The sequence below is a fragment of the Callithrix jacchus genome, chromosome 8, assembly GCF_049354715.1.
Source record: "Callithrix jacchus isolate 240 chromosome 8, calJac240_pri, whole genome shotgun sequence".
NCBI lineage: Eukaryota > Metazoa > Chordata > Mammalia > Primates > Cebidae > Callithrix > Callithrix jacchus.
The window spans coordinates 12,676,419-12,702,921 of record NC_133509.1 but is presented as its reverse complement, the minus strand read 5'-3'; the positions used below and the strand labels follow the sequence as shown (position 1 = coordinate 12,702,921).

At 37.2% G+C, this 26,503-nt stretch overlaps 1 protein-coding gene across 10 annotated transcripts in view; it reads left to right on the top strand.

Moving 5' to 3' along the window:
* The window catches only part of DENND4A (DENN domain containing 4A), a 120,878-nt gene extending 94,517 nt beyond the window's left edge, over positions 1 to 26,361 (top strand). For 6 of the 10 annotated variants that reach the window (XM_002753255.6, XM_009005086.5, XM_009005085.5 and 3 more), the window contains 10 exons: positions 782 to 971; positions 7,882 to 7,976; positions 9,588 to 9,763; positions 9,850 to 9,996; positions 11,642 to 11,840; positions 12,077 to 12,331; positions 14,304 to 14,421; positions 15,048 to 15,210; positions 15,376 to 15,440; positions 23,536 to 26,361. In XM_002753255.6, the coding sequence (XP_002753301.4) occupies positions 782 to 971; positions 7,882 to 7,976; positions 9,588 to 9,763; positions 9,850 to 9,996; positions 11,642 to 11,840; positions 12,077 to 12,331; positions 14,304 to 14,421; positions 15,048 to 15,210; positions 15,376 to 15,440; positions 23,536 to 23,672 (1,545 nt within the window). In that variant the 3' untranslated portion in view covers positions 23,673 to 26,361. Of the gene's footprint in view, positions 1 to 781; positions 972 to 7,881; positions 7,977 to 9,587; positions 9,764 to 9,849; positions 9,997 to 11,641; positions 11,841 to 12,076; positions 12,332 to 14,303; positions 14,422 to 14,585; positions 14,613 to 15,047; positions 15,211 to 15,375; positions 15,441 to 23,535 lie in introns of all 10 variants that reach the window. The other 4 variants (XM_009005087.5, XM_009005084.5, XM_009005083.5 and 1 more) reach the window with 1 other exon arrangement.
* Positions 26,362 to 26,503: the final 142 nt, after the last annotated feature.

Below are 26,503 nucleotides of genomic sequence, written 5' to 3'. Positions count from 1 at the left end.
TAGCCTGGCCAGCATGGCGAAATCCTGTCTCTAATGAAAATACAAAAGTTAGCCAGGCGTGGTGGCATGCACCTATAATCCCAGCCACTCTAGAGGCTAAGACGGGAGGATTCCTTGAGCCTGGGAGGCAGAGGTTGCAGTTAGCTGAGATTGCCCTCTGTACTCCAGCCTAGACTGCAAAGTGAGACCCTTTCTCAAAAAAAATTTTTTTGCCCTAGATGATTAAAAATAAAATATGCACACACATGACTAGTAAAGTAGGTTTTATTATCTGGGCAGTGGGATTATAGGTATTAAAATTTTTTTTGCATACGAATCTATAGCTACCCAATTTTCTCATGTACTTTTAATATATAACCAAAAAACTTTTTAACTTCAGTGTTCTCAAAAATGAAAACTAGAAATATGTATATCTTTGAAAGCTGGGTTACTGTGGAAAAGAATAAAACATAGTTCTAGTGGTTTCATGTTTGGGTGATACCTTGTCAGAGAGGAAAATTATCAATAAATGGAGATTAAAAGTTAATAAGTTTACATTACTAATTAGTATATACTTTACTGTAACTAAAAAATGATTTCTTAAAAATTGGACCACAGCACATTTGTCCAAATTAGCATGCCTTTGTAAAATTGGTTGTTTTTTTCCTCTAGATGTTGTAATATTAGTTCAGCTGATCATCTGGGTAGTTAGATGGTAGGTGTTTTTTTCTGCTTTAGAAGTGACTTTTTAATTAATTACCTTTAAATATACAAGAAATTAAGCTTATAATTATGTCCTTAGGATCAAAGTTCTGATCGTACCAGTCTTTCTTCAGTGGGAGCCCAGGATTCTGAATCTACCTCTTTAACAGATGAAGATGTCTGCCATGAATTGGAAGGAGCTGCTGCTTCTCAAGAGACCAGTGCCACTTCAGGGACTAAGGGAATTGATCTCAGCCAAATAAGCCTGGAAAGTTCTGCCTCCTTGGAAGGTTTGTCCAAACAGCTCTGTCATACTGCATTTGATTTGTAGTTTGGTTTGAATTCTGACACTTTCACTTTTTTCTTTATGATTTAATTTTGTTTTTAAATTTTGTAAACAATTTTTATAGTTCCAAAGTCAAAACAATAAAACCAAGGCACTTTCACAAAAGTGTAACTTTCATCCCCACTCCCTCATTCTGTTTTCTTCCTATCCCTAGAAACAACCATTTTTACTCATTTTTTATGTATCTTTCCATTGTTGCTTTTTTAAGAATATAAATATAGGCATACACATTTTTTTTATTACTTCCCTGTCTTCTTACTTAAAGGTAACATACTGTCAATACTTTCCTGCCCATTGCTTTTGTCACTTAATATACTCTGAAGAACATTCCATATCATCACATAGCAATGTTCCCCATTCATTTTTTTCAGCTACATAGTACAAAACTATAGTTACACATCATGTGTGGATGTATCATAATTTATTTTAGCCACTTCCCTGATAACATTAAGTTTCCAGTTTTTCTAATGCCATAATGCATATATGTTATATTTTTACCAGTGTGTCTTTGGAAGATACTTCAGAATTCTTCCTTGAAGTGATATTGCCAAGTTCCCTTCCTCAGGCTATTTTGCATTCCCACTGCCAGTATATGAGAATACCTATTTCCCCACAGTCTTGTCAACAGTATATGTTGGCACACTTGGATTTTTACCATCTGATAGGTGAGGAATATATTTCAGTTTAGTTTTCATTTCTATTTCTCTTATAAATGAAGTTTAAAATCTGTTTGAAAATCTGTTTAAGGACCATTTGCATTTCTTTTTCTGTGGACTGTCCTTTGCCTGCATTTTAATTGTTGGTCCTTTTTAAAAAAAATGTTTTTAGTAGCTTTTTTTATATTAGAGAGTTAATCCTTTGTTACTTATATAAGTTGCAAGTAGTTTATCTAAGTTTGTTTTTTTGGGGTGGTTTTTTTTTTTGGCATATGTAAGTTTTAAATTGTGTGTAATCAAATTTATCAGCCTTTCCCCTTACTGCTTCTGGATTGTGAGTTGCTAGAAAAGGTTTTTCTTTCCGTAAGGTATAAAATAATTCACTAGTGGTTTCTTTTGATATTTATCTGGTTTCCTGTATAACATTTTCTGAGGTCAGCAGACTTTTTCTGTAAAGCATTATGTAGTAAATATTTTAGGTTTTGCAGGCCACATACACCTCTGTCACATATTCTTTTTTCTTTTTTTTTTAACAACTTTTTTAAATGGAAAAGACACTCATAGCTCAGGGCAATACAAATATAGATTTTACCTCTGATTTAGATATTTGATCTATATAAAAGTTATTCTGAAAATAAAAATAAAAATAAATTTAAAACAAAGTTATTCGGGTTAACGGTATGAAGAATGGATCTAATAGAATATTGGTTTTTTCAGTTGTATCTTTGGTCTTTTAAAAAGCTTTTATTAAAGACTTATGTTATCTATTTTAAACTGTTTATTAAAGTGTAACATATAATGTGTCCTTTTTTTTTTTTTTTTTAAAAGATAGGGTCTCATGTTGTTGCTCAGGCTGGAGTGCAGTGGCATAGTCACAGCTGACTGCAACCATGATCTCCCATGCTGTAGCCTCAGCATCCCAAGTAGATGGGACTGCAGGTGTGCATCAGCACACCCAGCTAACTTTTTGTAGAGACAGTATCTCACTATGTTGTACAGGCTGGTTCCAAACTCCTGAGCTCAAGTCATCCTCCCGAGTTGGCCTGCCAAAGTGCTGGGATTACAGGCATGAGATACCACCACACCTAGCTATACTTTTATGAATGTAAATACATTTTACAAATTGAGCACACCTGTGTAACCAGAGCTCGGCTCAAGAAACAGCATTCACAATATCTAGAACACTCTCTCATGCCCATGTCACTTCTTTGCAGGTAAACATTATCTTAACTTCTGACACCATAGATTAACTTGGCCATTTTTGAACATTTTATGGGCTCATATAGTATGTCTCTTTTGTGAAGTATTTGTTTTTTGAAAACATAACCATAATGCCATCATACTTTTAAGTGATATTTATCATATATATCAAATATTTAGTTTCAGATTTTCATGTTTATGAAGCTCATTTTATAGGTGGTTTATTCAAACTGGGATCCATACAGGGTCAGCATTTGCATTTGGCTGATATGTCTGTTAACTCTTTTTTGTAATTATTCCCCTTCCTCTCCCTGGTTTTTCCTTTTGCTGTGTATTTATGAAGAAATTAGGTGATTAACCCTACTTCCTTCTTCTCTTTTTTTTTGGGAGGAAGGCAGGAAGGGAGGGAAGGAAGACGGTAGGGAGGAAGGAAGGGAGGAAGGAAGGGATGAAGGAAGGAAGCAAGGAAGGGAAGAAGGGGGGAGGGAGGGAGGGAGGGAGGAAGGGAGGGAAGGGAAGGAAGGAATTCAAGCAATGAGAGAGACATTGCCAACCTGGATCTAGAGGTTTACAAGTTGATTTCTTTTTTTGAGAGAAGGAAAGAAAAAAAAATAAATAAGTAAAGGAGAGGAAGAAAGAGGAGGAGAGAGAGAGTAAACAGAAATATTGCTTTATTCTGAAAAAATTGGGTATTAATAATGGCCAATCAATGTTTCATTTAAACTTATGAGTAGGTGTGATGTGGTATTGACAAGAATGTATATTTTGTGTATTTGAAGTGGGGAGCTCTGTGAATATTTATTAAGTTTACTTGTTCCAGATCTGAGTTCGAGTCCTTGATATGCTTATTAATTTTCTGTCTCATTGAGTCTAAGTCTTTATGTATCTGGGTGTTAGGATCGTTAGCTCTTGTTGTTGCATTGATCCTTTTACCACTGTATCTTTGTTGCTTTAAAATCTATTTTATCCAATATGAGATTTGCAACTCCTGCTTTTTATTTATTTATTATTTATTTTTGCACTCCATTTGGTTGGTAAATCTTTCTCCATCCCTTTGTTTTGAGTCTTTGTGTATCCTTGCATGTGAAACAGGTCTGGATGTAACATGCCGTTGGGTTTTGGCTGTGTCTTTTGATTGGGGGATTTAGTCGATTTAAATTTAGGGTTACTGCCATTTGATGTTAACTGGCTGTTTTATCCATTCGTTGATGTAAATTCTTCTTTATGTTGGTGCTCTTTACTTTTTGGTGTATTTTTAGAAAGGCTAATACTGGTCGTTTCTTTCTGTGTGTAATGCTTCTTTCAGAAGATCTTGTAAAGCAGGCCTGGTGGTAATAAAATCTCTGAGTTCTTGCTTGTTCATAAAAGATTTTATTTTTCCTTCAGTTCTGAAGTTTAGTTTGGCTGGATATGAAATTCTGGGCTGAAAGTTCTGTTCTTTGAGGATGTTGAATATTGGCCCCCACTCTCTTCTGGCTTGTAGAGTTTCTGCTGAGAGATCTGCTGTAAGTCTGATAGGCTTGCCTTTGTTGGTAACCCGACCTTTCTCTCTGGCTGCCCTTAGTATTTTCTCCTTCATTTCAACCCTGGTGAATCTAACGATTATGTGCCTTGGGGTTGCTCTTCTTGAGGAATATCTTTGTGGTGTTCTCTGTATTACCTGGGGTTGAATGTTGACCTGCTTTGCTAAAAGTTTAGGAAAATTTTCCTGAATAATATCCTGAAGAGTATTTTCCAGCTTGGATTCATTCTCTCCGTCGCATTCAGGTACACCTATCAAACGTAAATTTGGTCTTTTCACATAGTCCCACATTTCTTGGAGACTTTGCTCATTCCTTTTTATCCTTTTTTCTCTAATCTTTTCTTCACGTTTTATTTCATTAAGTTGGACTTTGACCTCTGATATCCCTTCTTCTGCTTGAACAATTCGAGTGTTTAAACCTGTGCATACTTCTCGGAGTTCCTGTATTGTATTCTTCAGTTCCATTAATTCACTCATACTCCTCTCTAAGTTGTCTTTACGTTGGGCTACAACACGTTCTTTTAACTCACCGAAGTTTGTTATTATCCATTCCTTGAAGAGTGATTCTGTCATCAGGATGCGCTCCTTCTCCATCAAGCTTTGTTCCATTGTCGATGTGGAACTGTGATCATCTTTAGAGGGAGAGGCGTTCTGACTTGGGAGTATTCTCAGCTTTTATACTCTGGTTTCTTCCCGTCATTGTAAATTTATCCTCCTGTCGTCTTTGAATTTACCAACTTTCAGATTAGGTCTCTTGAGTGGGTGTCCAGGTTGTTAGTTCCCAGGGCCAGAGCAGTGGCGTTAAAACAGATGGTGCTTTTCTGCCCAGGATTCTCCTGTCGGGCTTCCTTCTTGTGTCCGTAGTAGGCGACTCTGCCTTCCCAGGGCTCCAAACCTCGGTCAGAAGGGGAACCGGTCCCGTTTACTCTGCGCCGAGTGCTGCCGCGCCGAGGTGCCGTCACAGCCGCTGTGCCAGGCTCTGGTGTTGTGCTGGGGGCTGGTGCGGGTCCTCCAAACCTGTTTACTCTGCTCCGAGAGCTGCCGTGCAGAGGTGCCGGCCACGAGAGTCACGCTGGCGACCTGTGTGTTTCCTCCACTGGGGATCTTCTGCTCCGTGAGCGACCAGAATTTGTTTGAAAGTGTGGCATCCTCTAGTTCTCTGTGCCTTCACTGAGGGCTGCAATCCCGGGATGTTAGCGATCGGCCATCTTGTATCGTCCTCCGAAAGAGAGCTACTTCCTTCTTTTCTAACATACTAGAACAGTTTGTTGTCTAAGCAAATAACACTAAACTTACAGCCTGATTCATGTTTATTAAAGTGAATATTTATTCTGTACTGTAGATCAATTAGATACAAAAGGTAGACTGCTCCAAGTAAATGATTTTCTTAGTCAAGGCTAATGAAAGGTTTTATTGGGAAGCAATTTTGAACTAGCTGTAGCAGAGGGATTACAGAGGGTTTTTGGGAAGAAGCAGCAAGGGAAGAACTGCATTTATACCAGTGCTAAGCATCTTAAAGGATGGTGTGAGATTTCAGCTCGTTCTCTGCCTCTCTGGGGTGTCTCTGTGTGGTAGGGACTAGGACCAGTGGTAGTTCTGGACTTTTTTTTTTCCTCCTTGTTATTTATTTGCTGAAGCAATCAAGTCATTAGTCTGGATCATGCAGATTGCATCCCTGTGGTAGTGTTTAACATGTTTACCTATCCTCTCTTATTTTTTGTGGACGGGTAGTTTACACCATTAGTTTTTTTGACCTTTGTTTATTATTATTTTGAGACGGTCTTGCTCTGTCATTCAGGCTGGAGTGCAGTGGCACGGTCACAGCTCACTGCAGCTTCTATCTCCTGGGTTCAGGTGATCCTCCCACCTCAGCTTCCCAGGTAGCTGCGACTACAGGCACACAGTACCATTCCTGGCTAATTTTTTTGTATTTTTTATAGACAGGGTGTTTCACCATGTTGCTGAGGCTGGTCTCAAACTCCTGGGCTCAAGTGATCCACTTGCCTCAGCCTCCCAAAATGCTGGGATTATAGGCATGGGCCACCATGCCTGGCCTTTTTATCTTTTTTTTTTTTTAATTAATTAATTTTTTTAAGATGGGGTTTCACCATGTTGGCCAGGCTGGTCTCAAACTCCTGACCTCAGGTGATCCGCCCACCTTGGCCTCCCAAAGTGCTAGGATTACAGGTGTGAACCCCCATACCCAACCTTGATCTTTATCTTTATAAAAATACCAGTACACATTCATAAAATATAGTAATGACAGAAAAAAAATGTATTGAGGCGGTATAACACAGATCACCTCCAGTTGTACTGACAAGATACAATCACTGTCAACTGATTTAACCACAAAACTTTCCTTACTTTTGCATATTGTTTTAATGTCTACACTAATATCCTATTGTTCTTAAGGATATAATTGGGAATTCTTCTCTAGTATTTAAGAGCAAAGAGCAAGATTACTATATCCCCCCTTTTGTTTTGGAGATAGGATCTCATTCTGCTGCCCACACTCTCATTGTAACCTCAAATTTCTGGACTCAAGCTGTCTTCCTACCTCAGTCTCCCAAGTAGCTGTGACTGTAAGCACACACCACCACGCCCAGCTAATTCTTTATTTTTATTATTTTGTAGAGACAAGGTCTCACTATGTTGCCGAGACTGGTCTCAAATTCCTGGCCTGAAGCAATCCTCCCACTTTAGCCTCCCAATGTGCTGGGATTACAGGCGTGAGCCACCAAGCCCAGCTATGCCAGTTCTTAAAAGATCCCTATAAGAAGGCCAGGCACGGTGGCTCACACCTGTAATCCCAGCACTTTGGGAGGCCGAGGCGGGTGGATCCCGAGGTCAAGATATCCAGACCATCCTGGTCAACATGGAGAAACCCCGTCTCTACTAAAAATACAAAAAATTAGCTGGGCATGGCGGCGCGTGCCTGTAATCCCAGCTACTCAGGAGGCTGAGGCAGGAGAACTGCCTGAACCCAGGAGGCGGAGGTAGCGGTGAGCCGAGATCGTACCATTGCACTCCAGCCTGAGTAACAAGAGCAAAACTCCATCTCAAAAAAAAAGAAAGAAAAATGAGCTATTTGTTACTTTTTAGACCTTGGAACTAAATACTTTCCTGTATTTTAAACATGAAGAAATAGAAACAGCACATTAGTAATTACTAATGACTAGACTGCTTTCTAGTCTGTACACACAAAGTGCTTAATAAGTCAGTAATGAGAGAACACACCTAAGATGTGGGGATTGTGGGGATAAGTAGAATTAGAGCACATTTCCTTAGGTTTGTGCTCAAAAGCACATGCACTGAAAAAATCTTGTTCATTATTTATTTGTTTTTCCTAATTACTTTTAATATTTTGACTAGAATAGGTTAACATTTTATCAGAGTACTTATGGAAGTGAAAGATTCTTATATTCTTTCTCATTAATTTTGATGGTTTTGGTTCTTTGTTTTTCACTTCCAAACAGGATCCCTGTCGAAGTTTGCCTTACCTGGGAAATCAGAAGTGATGTCTTCTTTCAACGCGAGTAATACAAATATTTTCCAGAACTATGCAATGGAGGTAAACTTTTGTGTCAAAGAGAGTCTTCATATACTGCTTTGTAAAATTCACATTTCTTAAGTATTGATGGTCTCAGGTAGAGTAATAAAAGTTAAATACATAGGCCTGGCATGGTGACTCATGCCTTTAATCCCAGCACTTTGGGAAGCCAACGCAGGTGGATCACCTGAGGTCAGGAGTTCGAGGCCAGCCTAGTCAATATGGTGAAACCACATCTGTACTAAAAATACAAAAATTACCCAGGCATGGTGGTGGGGGCCTGTAATCCCAGCTACTTAGGAGGCTGAGGCAGATGAATCACTTAAACCTGGTGGGCAGAGATTTCACTGAGCCAAGAACACACCACTGTACTCCAGCCTGGGCGACAGAGCACTCCATCTCAAAAAAAGAAAAGAAAAAAAAAAGAAGTTAAATATGTAGCACCTGAAATTTCAGAATGTGAATTGCATCTGAGTAAAGTTAAAATTTAGCTTTTGGATATCCAGTATTTCAGATTATTGAAGTCATACTAACATTTCTATTAGGACAGTTCCATGCTTACTTTGAGATTTATCAACCTACAAAAGCATTTTAATTTTCAGTGTTAGTATTTGGGTTTTTTTACCTGAATGTTCTCTTTGAATATTTATTTCACATGATAAACACAATCAGTTTTGCTATGCAAGCATGCTTTTTTTGTGAATGTACAGGGAGTAGTTTTGACATTATGTTATCAACTTCTTCCATCATGTTTTTCGTTCTTTGTCAGTTTGATGTAGATCTCTGCTGGATATCCGTTTATATCCCACATTCTTACAATGAAAAAGTTAGACCTTTTCACTTTAAAACTTTTTTCTAATTTTTCTGTAAAAATTGCTTCCAAATACATTTGTGAATATGGTTTCTATTTTATGTTAATTTGCATAAATCTGGAAAATAAATTTGCATACAGCTGAAACGTAGATGATGAACACTAACTTTACAAAGTTTCTGGTGGCTTCAAGAATTTCTATATTTTAACATAATGACAGCATTTGTAGTTATCTATAGCAATGCTTATTAAACTGTTTTTAGTAAAAGACGGGTTGTTTTGTTTAATTTCTAATCTGTCATAGCTAATGTTCTTAGAAAATACATTGATTATTGATTATACACTTAGATGTTACTGCAATATCGCAGGACTTTAAAAAGCTTATAAATCCTCCTCTCAATTTCTTATTTATCTCATCACAATCCAGTAAGTGTTAGTAGACCAGCACTGGTCTGGTAACCATGCTTTGAGTAGCACTGATTTGTAATATCTAATTACAAATGCCTTTTTGGAGTATTAACAAATTAATGATTGAGTTTACTTTTCCATTAGTAAGACTACAGCAAATTTTACTCTGTAATGAAAAAGAAACCGTCACTTAAAAGCAAGTTTCCCTTTCAGGCAAAAATTGTGGAATCAATTTAGCTGAAGTAGTTAAAGATAATCACAGTATATAACGCACTGCTGTCATCCGGTGTTTGTTTACAGCATCTGAATCCTTCTGGGTTTTAATTTTCCAATGAATTTATGAATCTGAATTGTTTTTCATTTGTAATCTGAATTAACCAGGTTTCTTTATAAAGTGCCATCTTCTCCCATAGGTTCTCATCTCAAGTTGCTCTCGGTGTAGAACTTGTGATTGTCTTGTCCATGATGAGGAAATTATGGCTGGCTGGACAGCGGATGATTCCAATCTCAATACTACATGCCCATTCTGTGGCAATCTTTTCTTACCCTTTCTGAATATAGAAATAAGAGATTTAAGACGACCTGGAAGGTAATGATATTTTTTCCTTCAAGTTTAAGGATCATGTTTCCTATATTATCTCTTTTCTCAAAAAGCTCCTTTGATTAACATTACAGATACTTTCTGAAGTCAAGCCCATCAACAGAAAATATGCACTTTCCATCCTCCTTTTCAAATCAGACGAGGCAGTCATGCATTTCAGCATCGGCTTCTGGTCTTGATACATCTGCTATCTCTGTTCAAGGGAATTTTGATCTAAATAGGTAATTATGATTATATGGAACTATATTTTAACAACATATATTTACACATATTTTAGAAGTATGACAGCAAAATTAAGTTGACCATTTTCAGGTTTAAATTTCTATGAATAACAGCTTCAAAATCTTAAATTCTTGCTCTAAAAATTGTATTAAAATTCTCTAGTAACATAAATGTTTAAATATGAAGTTGTATGTTATCCTTTTTAATCCCTAGAGTTTAAGCTGTATGTATAGATGATAATGTTTACTAGTATTTTAAAGGTTAAAAAAATATGTAGAACACTTGAAGTTTATAATGACCATCTTTTTCTTATCTCCATCTCTTCAGGAATTAAGTCAATACTAACTTCTACTTTTCAATATTTAATTTTCTGCTTAGGAATATTTAATCTGAGAAAATATTTGGAGCTGATATAGGAACTGTGAAATTAAACTAAAATTTATATAGTCAGCCTAATATAAGTAAATCTACACTTAAAACCAATGCAAAAATCAACATTTTGCAGAAGTGCCAAATAAGCCATATATAGCTGGAGAGATGAAGCCATATTGGTAGCTGCATGTGCCCAAAAAATGCCTAAATAGTATTAGCAGGCTAATGTGACCTGTTTGATCTTGAATACTTAAGCAGAAAAACCAAAAGTCTATGTGTGCACCTTCTTTCATCATAGGTCTATTGTAGCCTTGATCTTTGCCTCCTTCTGGATTGTGACTCCTGAAGGAAGCTGTGCCTATTTTCCCTGCTTTATATCCCCATGGTCTAGTTTGCTTTTTGCTGTAAAGAAGTCTACTGAATGTTTTGAATAAATGAATAAATCTTATATTTAAAGTTTACTTGATAATAAAGGAAATTGATTATGACTGTACTTCTTAAAATATATCCTGTTTCCCAGCTGACACCTGAGTAGCATTTCCTTTCATTCATGTTGCCATATCTAGCTGATACTTTTTTTTTTTGGAGACAGAATCTCATTCTTGTCCAGGCTGGAGTGCAGTGGAGCAGTCTTGGCTCATTGCAACCTCTGCCTCTCGGGTTCAAATGATTCTCCTGCCTCAGCCTCCCACTTAGCTGGGATTTCAGGCACCCACCACCACACCTGGCTAACTTTTGTATTTTTGTAGAGACAGAGTTTCACCATGTTGGCCAAGCTGCTCTTGAGCTCCTGACCTTAGATGATTTGTCCGCCTCAGCATCCCAAAGTGCTGGCATTACAAACATGAGCCACTACGCCCAGCCATCTAGCTCTAATTCTAAAGAAAAGGACATGGCCAGGTGTGGTGGCCCACACTTGTAATCCCAGCACTTTGGGAGGCTGAAGTGGGCAGATCACTTGAGCCCAGGAGTTCAAGACCATCCTGGACAACATGGCGAAACCCATCTCTACTAAAAATACAAAAGTTAGCCAGGCATGATGGGGTGTGCCTGTAGTCCCAGCCACTCGGGAGGCTGATGTGGGAGAATCACTTGAGCCCAGGAGACAGGTTGCAATGAGCTGAGGTCATACCACTGCAGTTCAGCCTGGGTGACAGAGCTAGACCCTGTCTTTAAAAAAAAAAAAAGAGAGAGAGAACATGATCCTTGTTTGTCAATGAAGTAAAGTAAATCTAGACACTGATATGTTTTTTTCTTTTTTCAATGCCCAAGCAAATCTAAACTGCAGGAAAATTTCTGTGCCCGAAGTATTCAGATCCCTGCTAATAGATCAAAAACAGCTATGTCAAAATGTCCAATATTTCCAATGGCCAGGAGTATTAGTACTTGTGGCCCCTTGGATAAGGAAGAAACTGGAAGACAGAAGCTCATTCCTACAGGCAGCCTGCCAGCTACTTTACAAGGAGCTACAGTATGTATTTTGGTGTATTTTTTTTATTTGGAAATTGATCACTTATGTATGATTTTGTTCCCCTTGTTCTAAGTAGTCTTATTAGCTAATAATTATTATTGCCAAGAAGAGTCTCTTATCCCATGATACAATTATATTACTTTTCTACTCATATGGGAATCATTGACAGGAATTTTTTTAATGGCTTAGTATTATCATTTTGCATTTGCCATTTATGATTTTTATTTATTCAACAGGACTCTTTAGGTTTAGAATGGCACCTTCCTAGTCCCGATCCTGTCACTGTGCCATATCTTAGTCCTTTAGTGGTATGGAAGGAACTTGAAAGCTTATTGGAAAATGAAGGTGATCATGCAATAACAGTGGCGGACTTTGTGGACCATCATCCGATTGTTTTTTGGAACCTAGTATGGTATTTCAGACGTCTTGATTTGCCCAGTAACTTACCTGGATTGATTCTTTCTTCTGAGCACTGTAACAAGTATTCAAAGGTATGAGACTAAAAATTAACTAAAAGGCAACTAATGCCTCTGTCACAATTGTAATGTTTGTATATTCCTAATGATTGAAAAGCAAGGTTTGTTTTTATGCTAAATATTTTTTTTTTTTTGAGACAATCTTGCTCTGCCACCAGGCTGGAGTGCAGTTGCGCGATCTTGGCTCACTGCAACCTCCACCTCCCAGGTTCAAGCAATTCTCCTGCCTCAGCCTCCTGAGTAGCTGGGATTACAGGTGCATGCCACTATGCCCAGCTAATTTTTGTATTTTTAGTAGAGACGGGGTTTCACCATGTTGGGCAGGATGGTCTCCGTCTCTTGACCTCATGTTCCACCCACCTTGGCTTCCTAGAGTTGTGGGATTACAGGCGTGAGCCACCGCACCTGGCCTATGCTAAATATTTTTAATAGCTGACTGGATCATTAGATAAACAGAATTGTTTTAGTTGTATTTACAAATAATATTTTATCCTCAGAGGCTAGCAGTAAGAGTCATTTTTTAGCCTTCTTCTAAAATTTACACAAAACATACTTGAATTTTTGTTATTGCTTCAGGAATAAACTGGAAATGACTTTACGAGGCAGGTTTGTGAGTTAGGCCCACTTACATTTTGTACTTCCTTCAAAACAAGCCTAGTGGGGGTTTTTGTTTTTTGTTTTTTGTTTTTAATTTTGACACAAGGTCTTACCTCTCACCCAGGCTGGAGTGCAGTGGTGTGATCATGGCTCACTGTGACCTCTATCTAACCCCTAGGCTTAAGTGACCCTCCTGTCTCAGTCTCCCAAAGTGCTGGGGTTATAGGCAAGAGCCACTGTGGCCAGCCCAGTGGCTTTTTTAGGAGGATGTCTGTACAGCAGTCCCCCCTTATTCACTGTTTTGAGTTTTCAGTTACCCATGATAACTGTGGTCTCAAAATATTAAATGGAGACTTCCAGAAAGAAACACTTCATATGTTTTAAATTGCATGCTGTTCTGAGTAGCATGATGAAATCTTGTGCTGTCCCATCTGGGATGTGAATCATCTCTTTGTTCAGTGTATCCACGCTGTGTATGCCACCTGCCTGTTAATCATTTAGTAGCCATTTCTGTTATCAGATCAACTGTGATGGTATCACAGTGCTTGCGTTCATGTAACTCCTGTTTCACTTAGTGGTCCCAAAGCAGAAAGCAGTGATGCTGGAATTGTGCTATTTTTATTATTAGTTATTGTTAATTTCTTATGCCTCATTTATAAGTTAAATATTGTAAGTATGTATATATAGGAAAATACAGTATATATAATGTTCGGTACTACCTGCAGTTATAGGTATCCATTAGGGGTCTTGGAATGTAGCCCCTTGAGGATAAAAGGGGACTATTGAAATTCATATTGCAGTCATGTGCTACCATTCTTGTCATTTCTTTGCTCTGAATTTTTGCTTAACATTTAGGCAATTTATTTATTATATGTTCATTTGTATTTTTGTTATGTTGTTTTACAAAAATGCCTTTACTTTTTCGTATACTGCCACTGCCACTAAATGGTGGTCTCTAAGTTCAGGAACGTTGCCTTCTCCCTTCTTGTACTGCATGCCTGTGATTGTGCATGTGCTTTGGATTTTCAGTACATCCTACATGAGTGACAAAGATGTAAACTCACCGTTATCTGGGCCAGGGTCTTGGATGGGACTCTTGGGTTTATGTTTCTGTGACTTTCAATCATGAGCAGGAGAAGCAAGATGAGTTCTTCTTAGTACCCTTTCTCACTGAGTTCGAGTACTTTGTTATATCTGATCTCTAGAGATGATTAGCTTTTTCACACAGCCCATCTTCCTGTAGTAGATACAAATGTATGTAAATCAGTCTTTTTCTGTTCTCTTTTCTCCCTCATACATAATCCTAAAAAATATTTATAAGAATTTTATAAAATACTTATAAAAAAGTATCATGTAAGGTTCATTAACGAATGTTTATTGTATTACACAGATTCCCCGACACTGTATGTCTGAAGATAGCAAATATGTTTTAATACAAATGTTATGGGATAATATGAAGTTACATCAGGATCCAGGACAGCCCTTGTACATCCTCTGGAATGCACACAGTAAGTGCCATCTAGAAGGCTGACTTTGTTCATATGAGAGTAATCTCTACTTGCTTTAAATAGCCTAAACCTATGATAGAATTTATTTGCTGGGAAGAAAAAAAAATAGCCTAAACCAATGTATAACTGACTTTTATTTTACTGTACTACTTTTTGTCTTACAGGTCAAAATCGTACTCTTTTGTTTGAGAGTGAGTGATTTTTTTTAGTGCTACCTTCTATGGAGGTCTAAGGGGTTTTTTTTTTGAGGGGTGCTGTGTATGTGCTGGAGGGGTTGGTTGTGTTTTGCCGAATTCAGCTTTCAGCACATTGCTCATCCCAATTTCCTCTTTTTACTTATTTTTTATTTCTTTCCATCCCAGGCTGCTGATTTAGAATTTTCTTCAGAGGCTGTATTAAGGGAAACAGTATTTTTAGTTACTATTTAAGATTACAGAAAACTTTAGGCCTTTTTTTGTCATTATTTATTTTTTTGCTTTCTTCATTCTTGGATTCCTGTTTCTTTATCTATTGCCCTTAATTTATTTTTAGTGCTTTGTAACTTAGTATCTGTCAGTTGCTGCTTAATTTCTTTCTCCTTTCTACACAGAACATTTTCCTTCATCTGTTCTTTTGTTCTTTTACAGCCCAAAAATATCCCATGGTCCATTTATTGCAAAAAAGTGATAACTCATTTAACCAGGAACTGTTGAAAAGTATGGTAAAAAGCATTAAAATGAATGACGTCTATGGACCAATGAGTCAGATTTTAGAGACACTGAATAAGTGTCCACATTTTAAAAGACAGAGGTAAGTCCTTCTCTTAGATGAATATATTGTTCTCCTAGGCAGATTCATATTGTTTGCTTTATAATCTGTGAGAATATCTCATGCTTACATTAGCATAAACATTTTTATAGGGAACATACAGGCTATATGGATACTAATATTTTCTCCATGACTTTTTCTCCCTAGGAGTTTATACAGAGAAATACTGTTTCTCTCACTTGTGGCACTGGGAAGAGAAAACATTGATATAGGTAATTTAGCCTTATATATAATATGTAATATTTATATATCACAGAATAGTTTTCAAAGTATTTTTATATTAGTAATCTTTATTAGTAATATTAAATTATGTTAATTTATTAGAGGATTGTTTCTTGATTTGTTTTTGTTCTAATGTAAAAGGTACCTTGATACTTTGGTTATAGCAATAATAATGATAAATAATAAAATCTAACATTTTTTGAGGGTTTGCCCTGTGTGCTTCACAGTGTTGCAAGTGCTTTTCATGTATTACCTCATATAATTCTCCCAAAAGTCCTATGAGACAGGTACTGTTATCATTTTCATATTATTATTGAGGAGCCTGAGGAACTGTGAGGTTTAGTAACTTTATCTCAGAATTCACAGTAAATAACAGAGCCATACGTCAACCAAGTAGTCTTAGTTTTTCCAATCCCATACTTTTTTTTTTTTGAGACGGGGTTTCGCTCTTGTTACCCAAGTTGGAGTGCAATGGCGTGATCTCGGCTCACCGCAACCTCCGCCTCCTGGGTTCAGGCAATTCTCCTGCCTCAGCCTCCTGAGTAGCTGGGATTACAGGCATGCGCCACCGTGCCCAGCTAATTTTTTGTATTTTTAGTAGAGACGGGGTTTCACCATGTTGACCAGGATGGTCTCGATCTCTTAACCTCGTGATCCACCTGCCTCGGCCTCCCCAAGTGCTGGGATTACAGGCTTGAGCCACCGTGCCCGGCCCCCATACTTTTAACTTGTATCGTAGCATTGACGTTAAGTTTATTCAGAAAGAATGCAAGGTAGTTAAATATGTATTTTAGGAGTTTTCAAGCTTTATGGTTGATCATCTCCTCCTAGCTGTCATGCTTGACATCCCTTAAGTTTCTACTTCAAACCCTAAGAAAGGATAGAAATGGCCCCTCATAGGCAAAAAGAAGAAAATTAGTGGCAGACTTAATTAATTAATCAATTAATTTTATTTATTTATTTATTTTAAAAGACAGGGTTTCACCATTTTGGCCAGGCTGGTCTTGAACTCCTGACCTCAGGTGATCCGCCCGCCTTCGCCTCCCAAAGTGCTGAGATTACAGGCATGAGCCACCATGCCCGGCCAATTTAGATGACTATCAGGCATTGAGACATTCAGGCAGAGTTTTGGCATTCTGTTTGAGACTTTATAATATTATGAATAGGTTAATGAAAATGATCATTGATATATGTAATTCACCTGACTTGAGTGGTATCTAAATTTGGATGCCCTATTTAAGCCCTGTCATTAGTTAATGAGAGAATAAATAATAGATCATGCTTTTATTAGATTATTTTACACTGATCTTAACAAAAACAAATCTAGTTATTTGTCATCAGTGCTTCAGTTGACTTCTAAAGGCCCACAGCCATTTATTAGTGGCATTAGTCAAATGATGATGATGTATAATAAGCATATGCACTATTACAAGAAGCAATGAGACCAGATGGAACATGAATAGAGAGCAAGGTGCTCACTTCCCAACAAGTTCACTGAGGGATGGGAGCAAGAGCAGGAGCTAGAGAATGAAGTAGGGAGCTGAGAGAACCATCCCTAATTGGTATCTCAAGGAGTTATCAGGTACCATCTGTCCAGAGGTGACCTGTGCCACACTGGGAATTGTCAGCCTTGATGCCATGAGAAAGATTGTAGAATATGGAAGCAAAGATATGTATGGGTGAAATAGCAAACGTCAGACAGAATGGAATTATTACATGAGTGTGGTATTTTAAATAAAACAAACATTTAAAGGACAAAGAGACCAATTTAGTTAGAAAATAAATCTGCTCATATAGAAGATATAAATGGAAAATTTAGCTTTCACTAAAATGGCCTTAAAAAGTTTAGCTATAAATCCAAGCCAAATAGAGATCAGTGTTTAATATCTTTGTTTTTAGAAAAGAAAGTATAACCCAGAGAACTATAATTAGGGAACACTGTACTTGGAAGTCACATTAAAGTGATCACTGGCCAGGTGCGGTGGCTCACACCTGTAGTCCCAGCGCCTTGGGAGGCCGAGATAAGCAGATCACTTGAGCCCAGGAGTTGAAGGCCAGCCAGGAAACATGGCAAAACCCTGGCTCTATAAAACATACAAAAATTAGCCATGGTTGGTGGTGCATGCCTGTAGTCCCAGCTACTTGGGAGGATGAGGGCGGAGCCAAGATCATGCCATGCCACTCTTGCCTGGGTGACAGAGTGAAACTCTGTCTCAGTCAGTCAGTCAGTTAATAAGAGAAAATATGGAGAAGTTCCAGTAGAAGGGTAAAAATTATTTCAAATTAAGGAATATTTGATGGAGAAGGCTGAAGGAAATATAGTCATGTTTAACCTATAATTTTGTTTGTAAACAAGTATCATATGAGTGTGTTGAGCTGTCTTTTCCATTAATATGGGTTCAAATTGCAATTGTACCTGGGCGTGGTGGCTCATGCCTGTAATCCCAGCACTTTGGGAGGCTGAGGTGGGAGGATTGCTTGAGCTCAAGAGTGCTAGACCAACCTGGGCAACATAGTGAGACCCCATCTCAAAAAAAAAAAAAAAACTGCTAAGGACAGTCCAGGCAGAAAAGAGAACATAGAAGTTTAGGATGGCTGAAATTGTGAACATTGTGGTTGGAAACATAGAGTGTCAGATCATGAAGGACTTTGTACAAAATATTAAGGCTGTGGACTTTATACTGAAAGTGAGGAGGAGTCTCCAAATAATTAATCAGGAAAGTGTCAAGACTAGGTCTGCCTTAGCAAAAACACAAATTTGATGGCAGGTTTCACTAAGAAGCTAGAGTGGGTTGAAGGTAGAGAAAAGGCCAGTCAAAAGATGATTGAGAAATAAGAAGAGCTTAACTAGGGATGGTAACAAATTTAAAACTCATTAACGAGGAAGAATTAAAACAGTATGATGATGCTATGTATGTGGACGATGACTCCAAGTTACTATCTTGAATAGCCATTTATAAAATTCAGGAAATCTAAAAGATGAGGAGGCTAGAGAAGACGATGTGTTCAATTTGGGGTATTTTTCATCTGCTGAACTATTGAGACATCCAAGCCTGGATGGCCTAGAAGCATTTAATATATACTGTCCTGGAGCTCCAGAGAGAGAGATTAGGGTTGGAAATGTAGATTTGGGAATCAATAGCATTCACAGTGATTGAAGCCTTGCCAAGAAATGACATCCCTTAAGGAAAGTGGTTAAGTGATACAGGAGGGTATATAAAAAAGAAACTCTGGGGAACATCACATCCAGGGACGGAGAAAGTAGAGCCCATAAACATGAATGGGAAGAACAGGATCCATGAGAGGGGGTGGAGAACAATAAGGAAAAAACGAGTGGTAGAAATTGAGAAAAGAGCGTGTTTCAAAGGGAAAGGCATTTTTGGTAGTTTTGAAATTAAAATTTTCAAATAGCTATTGAGTAAACAAATTATCTGTAACAGATAGAAGAGTATAATTATTTGTAAAAATTTTACTTAGAATTTTTATTTTAGAATTTCACATTAAATAATATTTAGTGAGGCACAGAAAGAAAAATACCACATGTTCTCACTCACATGTGAGAGCTAAAAAAATGGATCTCATGGAGGTGGAGGATGGAATGGTGTTTCCTGAGAAGGGACACTGGGAGGATGAAGAAAAGCTGGTTAATGGATACAAAATACAGTACAATAGAAGGAACAGCTCTAGTGTTTGATAGTACAGCAGATAAATTATAGTTAAGGATAATTTATATGTTTCAAAATGACTAGAAAAATAGAATTGTAATGTTCCCAACACAAAGAAAAGAATGAATGTTTAAGATGATGGATATCCCAGCTAACCCAAATGATACAATGTGTAGTTTGATCATTAGGATACATCAAAATAGCACATGTACTCCAAAAATATGTGCTATGATATAGTAATTAAAAAATCATATGAAACAAAAAAAACTGCTGTTACAACCAGGGAACTTTGAGCAGAATGTTTTGAGTAGTAGTTTTTTACTTTACTGGCTGTGAAACATTAGAGACTATTAAAAATAAGAAATTTGACCAATGATTCTAATGTTCAACTGGAAAAATAATAATGCATTAATAGTAAGGAATCAAAAATGCATAACAAAAGAAACAATAAGGGAGGGCCAGGCATGGTGGCTCACACCTATAATCCCAGCACTTTGGGAGGGTGAGGCAGAAGGATTGCTTGAGCCCAGGAGTTTGAGACCAGCCTGAGGAACATAGTGAGACCCCATCTCTACAAATTAAGAAACAACAAGGGAATTTAAATGGTATGCTAGAAAATAGCTAGTTAACACAAAAGAAAACAGTATAAAGGAATTGAGGAAAAAGAAAGACATAAAAAACAAATAGCAAAATTGCAGATGTAAATTTTACCTTATTAGTAATGACATTAAATGTAACTGGATTAAACTCCAACTAAAAGGCAGATTAGAAAATGGATTTTTAAAAATAATCTATATATAAGAGACACACTTTAGATTCAAAGACACAAATGACTTGAAAGTAAAAGGACTGAAAAAGATATTCCATGCAAAGAGTACTCAAAAGAGGGCTGGAGTGATTATACTAAAATCAGACAAAATAGACTCTAAGACAAAAGCTAGCCTGGGTAGCATGGTGAAACCCTGTCTGTATAAAAAACACAAAAATTAGCTGGCCTGTATAGTAGTGTGCACCTGTATTCCCAGCTACTCGGGAGGCTGAGATAGGAAGATGGCTTGAGCCTGGGGAGGCGGAGGTGGCAGTGAGCTAAAATTGCACCACTGTATTCCAGCCTGGGTGACAGAGCAAGACCCTGTCTCAAAAAAACAAAAGCTGTGACTGGAGACAAAAAAAAGGAGGGGGGATATTTTGTAATGATAAAAGAGCAAATCCACCAAGAAGATATAATAAACATTTGTAATATACACACACACACATGTGTTAGAAGAAAATACAGGTGTAAATCTTCATTACCTTAAATGAAGCAGGTTAAGCAGTGGTGTCTTAAATATGATACCAATAGCACAAGCAAGAAAATAGAAAATAGATAAATTGGACATCATCAAAATTTAAAAAAATTTATACCTCATAGGACACTATTAAGAAAGTTAGGCTGGGCGTGGTGGCTCATGCCTATAATCCCAGCACTTTGGGAGGCCAAGGTGGGTGGATCACAAGGTCAGGAGATCAAGACCATCCTGTCCAACATGGTGAAACCCCATCTCTACTAAAATATAAAAACTTAGTTGAGTGTGGTGGCACGTGCCTGTAGTCAGTCCCAGCTACTCAGGAGGCTGAGGCAGGGGAATCTCTTGAACCTGGGAGGTAGAGGTAGCAGTGAGCTACTACACTCTAGCCTGGCAACAGAAGCCTCTGTCTCAAAAAAAAAAAAAAGTGAAAAGACAACCCACAGAATGAGAAAATATTTGCAAATCATAATGTCTGATAAAACCTTATTATTCATTATACATAAGAAACTGTTACAACTTGACAATAAAATCATATAATCCAATTTAAAAACTGGCTACTTGTCAGGCACAGTGGCTCATGCCCTCAATCCCAGCACTTTGGGAAGCTGAGGCAGTATGATTGCTTGAGGCCAGGAGTTTGAGACCAGTGTGGGCAACATAGTGAGACCCCCATCTCTAAAATAATTTTTAAATAAAATAAAAATTGACAAAGGGTTTGAATAGACATCTGTCCAAAGATTTACAAATGACTAATAAGCACATGAAGAACGCTCAACATCCTTAGTCATTAGCGAAATGAAAATCAAAACCACAACGATGTACTGTTTCACACCCACTAAGATGGCTATCATAAGAAAAACAGAAAATAACAAGAGTTGGCAAGGTGTGGAGAAATTGAAACCTTCATATATTGCTGGTGGGAATGTAAACTGGTGTAGCCACCATGGAAACAGTTTTGCATTTCTTCAAAATGTTAGAGTTACCCTATGACTAGCAATTCTGCTCTGAGGTATAAACCCAAGAGAACTGAAAACATATGTTCTTGCAGAAACTTCTGCATGAATGCTTATAGCAATATTATTTATAATAGCCAAAAAAGTGGAGAGAACCCAAATGTGCATCACCTGGTGAATAAGTAAACAAAATGTGGCATACTTATACAGTGGAATGTCGTGCAGTCATAAAAAGGATAAAATATTGATACATGCTACAACATGGGTTTACCTTGAAAACATGCTTAGTGAAAGAAGCCAAACGTTAAGCATATATGAAATGCCCAGAAGAGGCAAATCTATGATTGTAGTAGATAGATTCGTTGTTGCTAAGGACCAAAAGGTAGGGTGAACAGGGAGTGATTGCTAACTGGTATAAGGTTTCTTTTTGGTGAGATGATCTGGAATTAGGCAGTGGTGATAGTTGTATGATCTTGTGAATAAACCAAAAAAATTTATTAAGTTAGTGAATTGTATGGTATATGGATTGTATCTCAACTTTTAAAAATCAATCTGACAAGAAAAGGACTAATCAGGAAAAATTATTTAACTAAAAAGGGGTCGGGTATGGTGGCTCACGCCAGTAATCCCAGCACTTTGGGAGGCCAAGATGGTGGATCACTTGAGTCTAAGAGTTCAAGAGCAGCCTGGGCAATGTGGTGAAACCCCATCTCTACAAAAAATTATGAAAGTTAGCCATAGGTGGTGGCACATGCCTTTAGTCCCAGCTACTTGAAAGACTGAGGTGAGAGTATCATTTGAGCCTGGGCAGTCGAGGCTGCAGTGAGCCATGACTATGCCACTGCACTCCAGCTTGGGCTATAGAACAAGACCTTGTCTCATAAAGAAACAATCACCAGAAGGTTATTCTTTTCTAGAAGCTACTCTAATTACATCAGCTTAATGCTAGCACGGGCAGAGCTAGAAAAATCAATAGTACAGAACAAGGAGTCTAGAAATCAACATAAGTATCTACGGGTATATAATATGAAATCAGTTAGGAAAGATAGACTATTAAATGGTGTCGAGGCAAGCATTCTAGCCACTTGAGAAAGATTCCAGAACTTACCAAAATCATGAATAGTGTTATTTGAGCTAGGCCTTTTAAATATTGTGAAACAGAGAGGATACCAAAAAGGATTACTCAGATCCTTGTTACCATCCCTTTATTCCCTACCTAATACAAGCCCAGATTGCAGTCAGATATTACTCTAGCCCTCTGCCAAAGGTGGTATTTCCTTGAATGTCTAAAAAATTCTGGACCTCCAAGCTAGGGAAGCTCACTTGCTCATGCAGTTGACTCTCAACTCAAGCAAGCCTTCATGGGTACCACTGTTTCAGAGAAGAAAGTTATTCTTATGTCTGTTACCTCCCCAAAGCTGAAAAATAGGATCTTAGTGATATTGTTCTAATTCATACCCCATTTGGCTCTCTAAGGGGCAAATTTTTCTCTAGTATGTGTTTAAAATAAGCAGTAAGTTAGCATGATTTCTAGACTGAGAGAAATTTTTAGCAGAAACTTGTAAACCTCTGTTGTCCCTTTTTGTTACATGTGGACTGTCTTCTGGGGAAAAGGCACACAGACCTTGGTATAATGTCCTTAAAAATAAAAGTCACAGTCTGTTAGCTCCATCTGTTGCCATGAGGTAAAGGGGAAAAAAAATCATGGCATGGTGATCTCAGAAGATCTTTAGATTATTTTCCCAGAGGCACCCCATAATATAGGAAGTTTAGGACACACCAAAAAAATTCCAGTTGAAGCAAAATTTAAATTTAAAAAATGAAACCATAAAAGTGCAAAGAAAATATGGGCAAAAAAACTTTTTGCTAATCCTGATTGGAAAAGGCCATTATTTATTTTTACTGTTTTTATTGATTATAGAAAGCAAAGTACCAAAAAAGTTTGTATGGTATTTGGTAGTTTTTAACATTGGTACCTGGAAAAATTAAAGGTATCTTCAAACCTTTAATTTTCACTGGTCTGTGCAATCCAACTGTGGTCCTTTGGATAGCAGAAATGTCCTAGCAATTCCTTCTTGACTTCTAATGTTGTGTTTCTCTAGTATTATAGAAACTTGATAGTTTTCAACATCAGACCTAAATTTCTTTATGCTTTTATTTCTTTATCAATTTTTGCAGATGCTTTTGATAAAGAGTACAAGATGGCGTATGATCGTCTCACACCTAGTCAAGTCAAGAGTACACACAATTGTGATAGACCACCAAGTACAGGGGTGATGGAATGTCGAAAAACCTTCGGAGAACCTTATCTTTAAGATGTATTTGTATGTGTAAACATTCAATGTATATTGTATAGTCAGTGTATAAAATAACACTTTTAGACTCTAAATATTTTTTCTTCAATTTTTGAAAATACAATTTGTAAATGGTTCAAAAGACTCAGACAGCTTATGTACAGAACGTTTGAAAATGCAGATAGTCACAAGTGGGGAGAAAGCCACTTTGTTTCTCGTTTCTTTTTTCTTCTTCTTTAACTCCCCTGTAATAGGTAATTAAGTATTTTTGTGATGAGGAAATCCCTAAACAAAATTAGTTGCCATAAATTGTGACAATTGTTTTGTTTTCTCTTGGAAGAGACAAATTGAAAAATCATGAATGGAATCTAAACAGAAATGTCAGATGAAAGTATTTCCTCTTTTAATAGACTGTTCAAATGCTTTGACCATGAAGTTGTATTATACATATTTTAAATTGTTTATAGTAAGTTGATATTTTTTTAATTTTTAAATTTAATATAGCAAACTTAAAATGAATTTAAACTTAAGAAGCAAGCAAGTGCGTATTTTCCTTTGCTGCTATTTGAAGTAATCAGTACAGCTGCAGATCTCTCTGTGTGTATATCTATCTATATATATATTTTTTATTACTTGGGAGAATGAATTTTAAAATGTCAGTGCTAGTGTCAGTGTTGTCCTAGGATTGCATGTTAGTTCCCCTAAATCTGAGTGTGGGGAGTGAGTCATGGCAAGGGTAGTATGCACTGCCCAGACTGACTCATGGAGCCTTGTGCAAGGAGAGCCAGAGAGGTTCACTATACTGTGACTCCAAAATTGTCTCTATTGCTAATAGATACATATAGTATACAGGGAAAATAGCTTATACATCTAAATATGAATTTAAATTTTAATATTCTATGTGAAAACTTACATTGGGAAATATGCAGACAAATGATTGTATTTGAAATTTTACCCTTATTTTAAAATCCAAAATATTGGGTATGATGCAAGTTATACTATATAGAATATTTATCTGAAATGTGACTTGCTGGGGTATTCTGCTAATGCTATATATAAATATCCAGAAATAGAAAACTTCCCCTCTGAAAGTATAGCCAGATAGACTTTTCATCCATACTGAGGAACTTAGCTTTTTCAACAAGCTTCAGAATCTGGTCTGTAGAATCTAAATGCAGAAATATCCAGAAATCAAACAATAAACTGAAAGTTTAAATATCATGAGTATTAAATAGGCTTTAAAAATATATTTTTAGTCACATTATTTCTGATGTCACTTTGGGTAATTTCTGGTAAAGAAAAACATCTTTTGGCTGCTAGAACTATTTATAGATTTTTAATACGTGTGTGTGTTTGCACACATTATCATTAGTTAATGAAACCTCTAGCTAATTTTAAGAAGGAAAAAATGGACACTCCCAAATTAGATGTGTAAAGCCAGTAGAGTCCACAACACTTGGACTGGAGATACCTTGGAGTCCTGAGAACTAGAATTAGTTCAGCTGCAGAAAACCCACCTTTTGAGTTCACGCCGCTAGTGAATAGCACCAAGCTGAAACATTTCACAGCTTTCAACTCTGGGAAATAATGGAGAGAGTTTAAAAATGTCAAACTTCAGTTCAGTTAGTTTGGGGCTGAACTTGCTTACTTGAAAAATCTGGTGCTAGGCACATATATCTGCCTCTCCTTTGTAAATACCACTCCAATCTTATTCTTTACTATTCAAATCCAAGCTTCACGTTCTATTTGTTCTTCATATTCTTTAAATCATTTGAAAGTTGTCAACTGAGAGAACATTTGAAGGGGAGGCTTTTGGCCTGGTGATAAACATCCCTCCAAACAGGATTCTGGGGTTCTCTTCAGTTTGTGGTTGGTTGTTTTTATTCTCTTTTAAAAACAGCTTTCACTGTCGTTTACTTTCTGTGTAATACAAACAAAATGTAGGAATCATAGTTTATTGATTTCAAATGGCTGACAAAAAAGAATGAGATAAAACCATTCTTTATGGCTTTATGATTCAGACTCATTTGGAAAATTGAATGTAATTTTTACGTCCTCCTTCCACCCCAAGTTTTGTTTCTGCTTTTGGAGAAGGTTATATTTCTCCTGTTTTTAATCCCTAAGGAATATTATTGCAGAGATTTAGTTCTTTTAAAATAAAACCTAAAACATGAAAACAAGGTGGTAAACCTGTTCAAAAGAAAATTTAAATATGAATCATTCTTAGGCTGAGCATGGTAGCTCATGGAGGCCTGTAATCCCAGCACTTTGGGAGTCCGAGGCAGGGAGGACTCCTTGAGTCCAGGAGTTCGAGACCAGCCTGAGCAACACAGAGAGACCCTGTCTTTACAAAAAAAAATTCTTTAATTAGCTTGGTATGGCAGCTCATGCTTGGTGTAATCCCAGCTACACAGGAAGCTGAAGCACTTTGAGCCTGGGAGTCTGAGGCTGCAGTGAGTTGTGATCACGCTACTGCACTCGAGTCTGGATTATAGAGCAAGACCCTGTCTCAAAAAAAAGAAAACAAAATATAAATCCTTTAAAATAACTACATAAACTCTTCTTCAGTTTTCCCTCTGTTAACCGTACATTTTGGAGAATAATGGCCAATCATGTTGGAGAGAAATACCCTTTTGCTACATATTTTCTTACTCTTAGTTTTGTTTGTATGTTCAAATTGTTGACAATAAACCATGTCCTGTGCTGATAATAGCTTGTTTACTATGTCCTGCCATTATGTTCTAAACGGCATACATTTGTATTCCATATCACATTTCAGATACTCTACTTTTTCTTCTTACTGTTAGGTGGACAGATATGCAGCCATTCATCTTCTGATTTTTGTCTTCTTT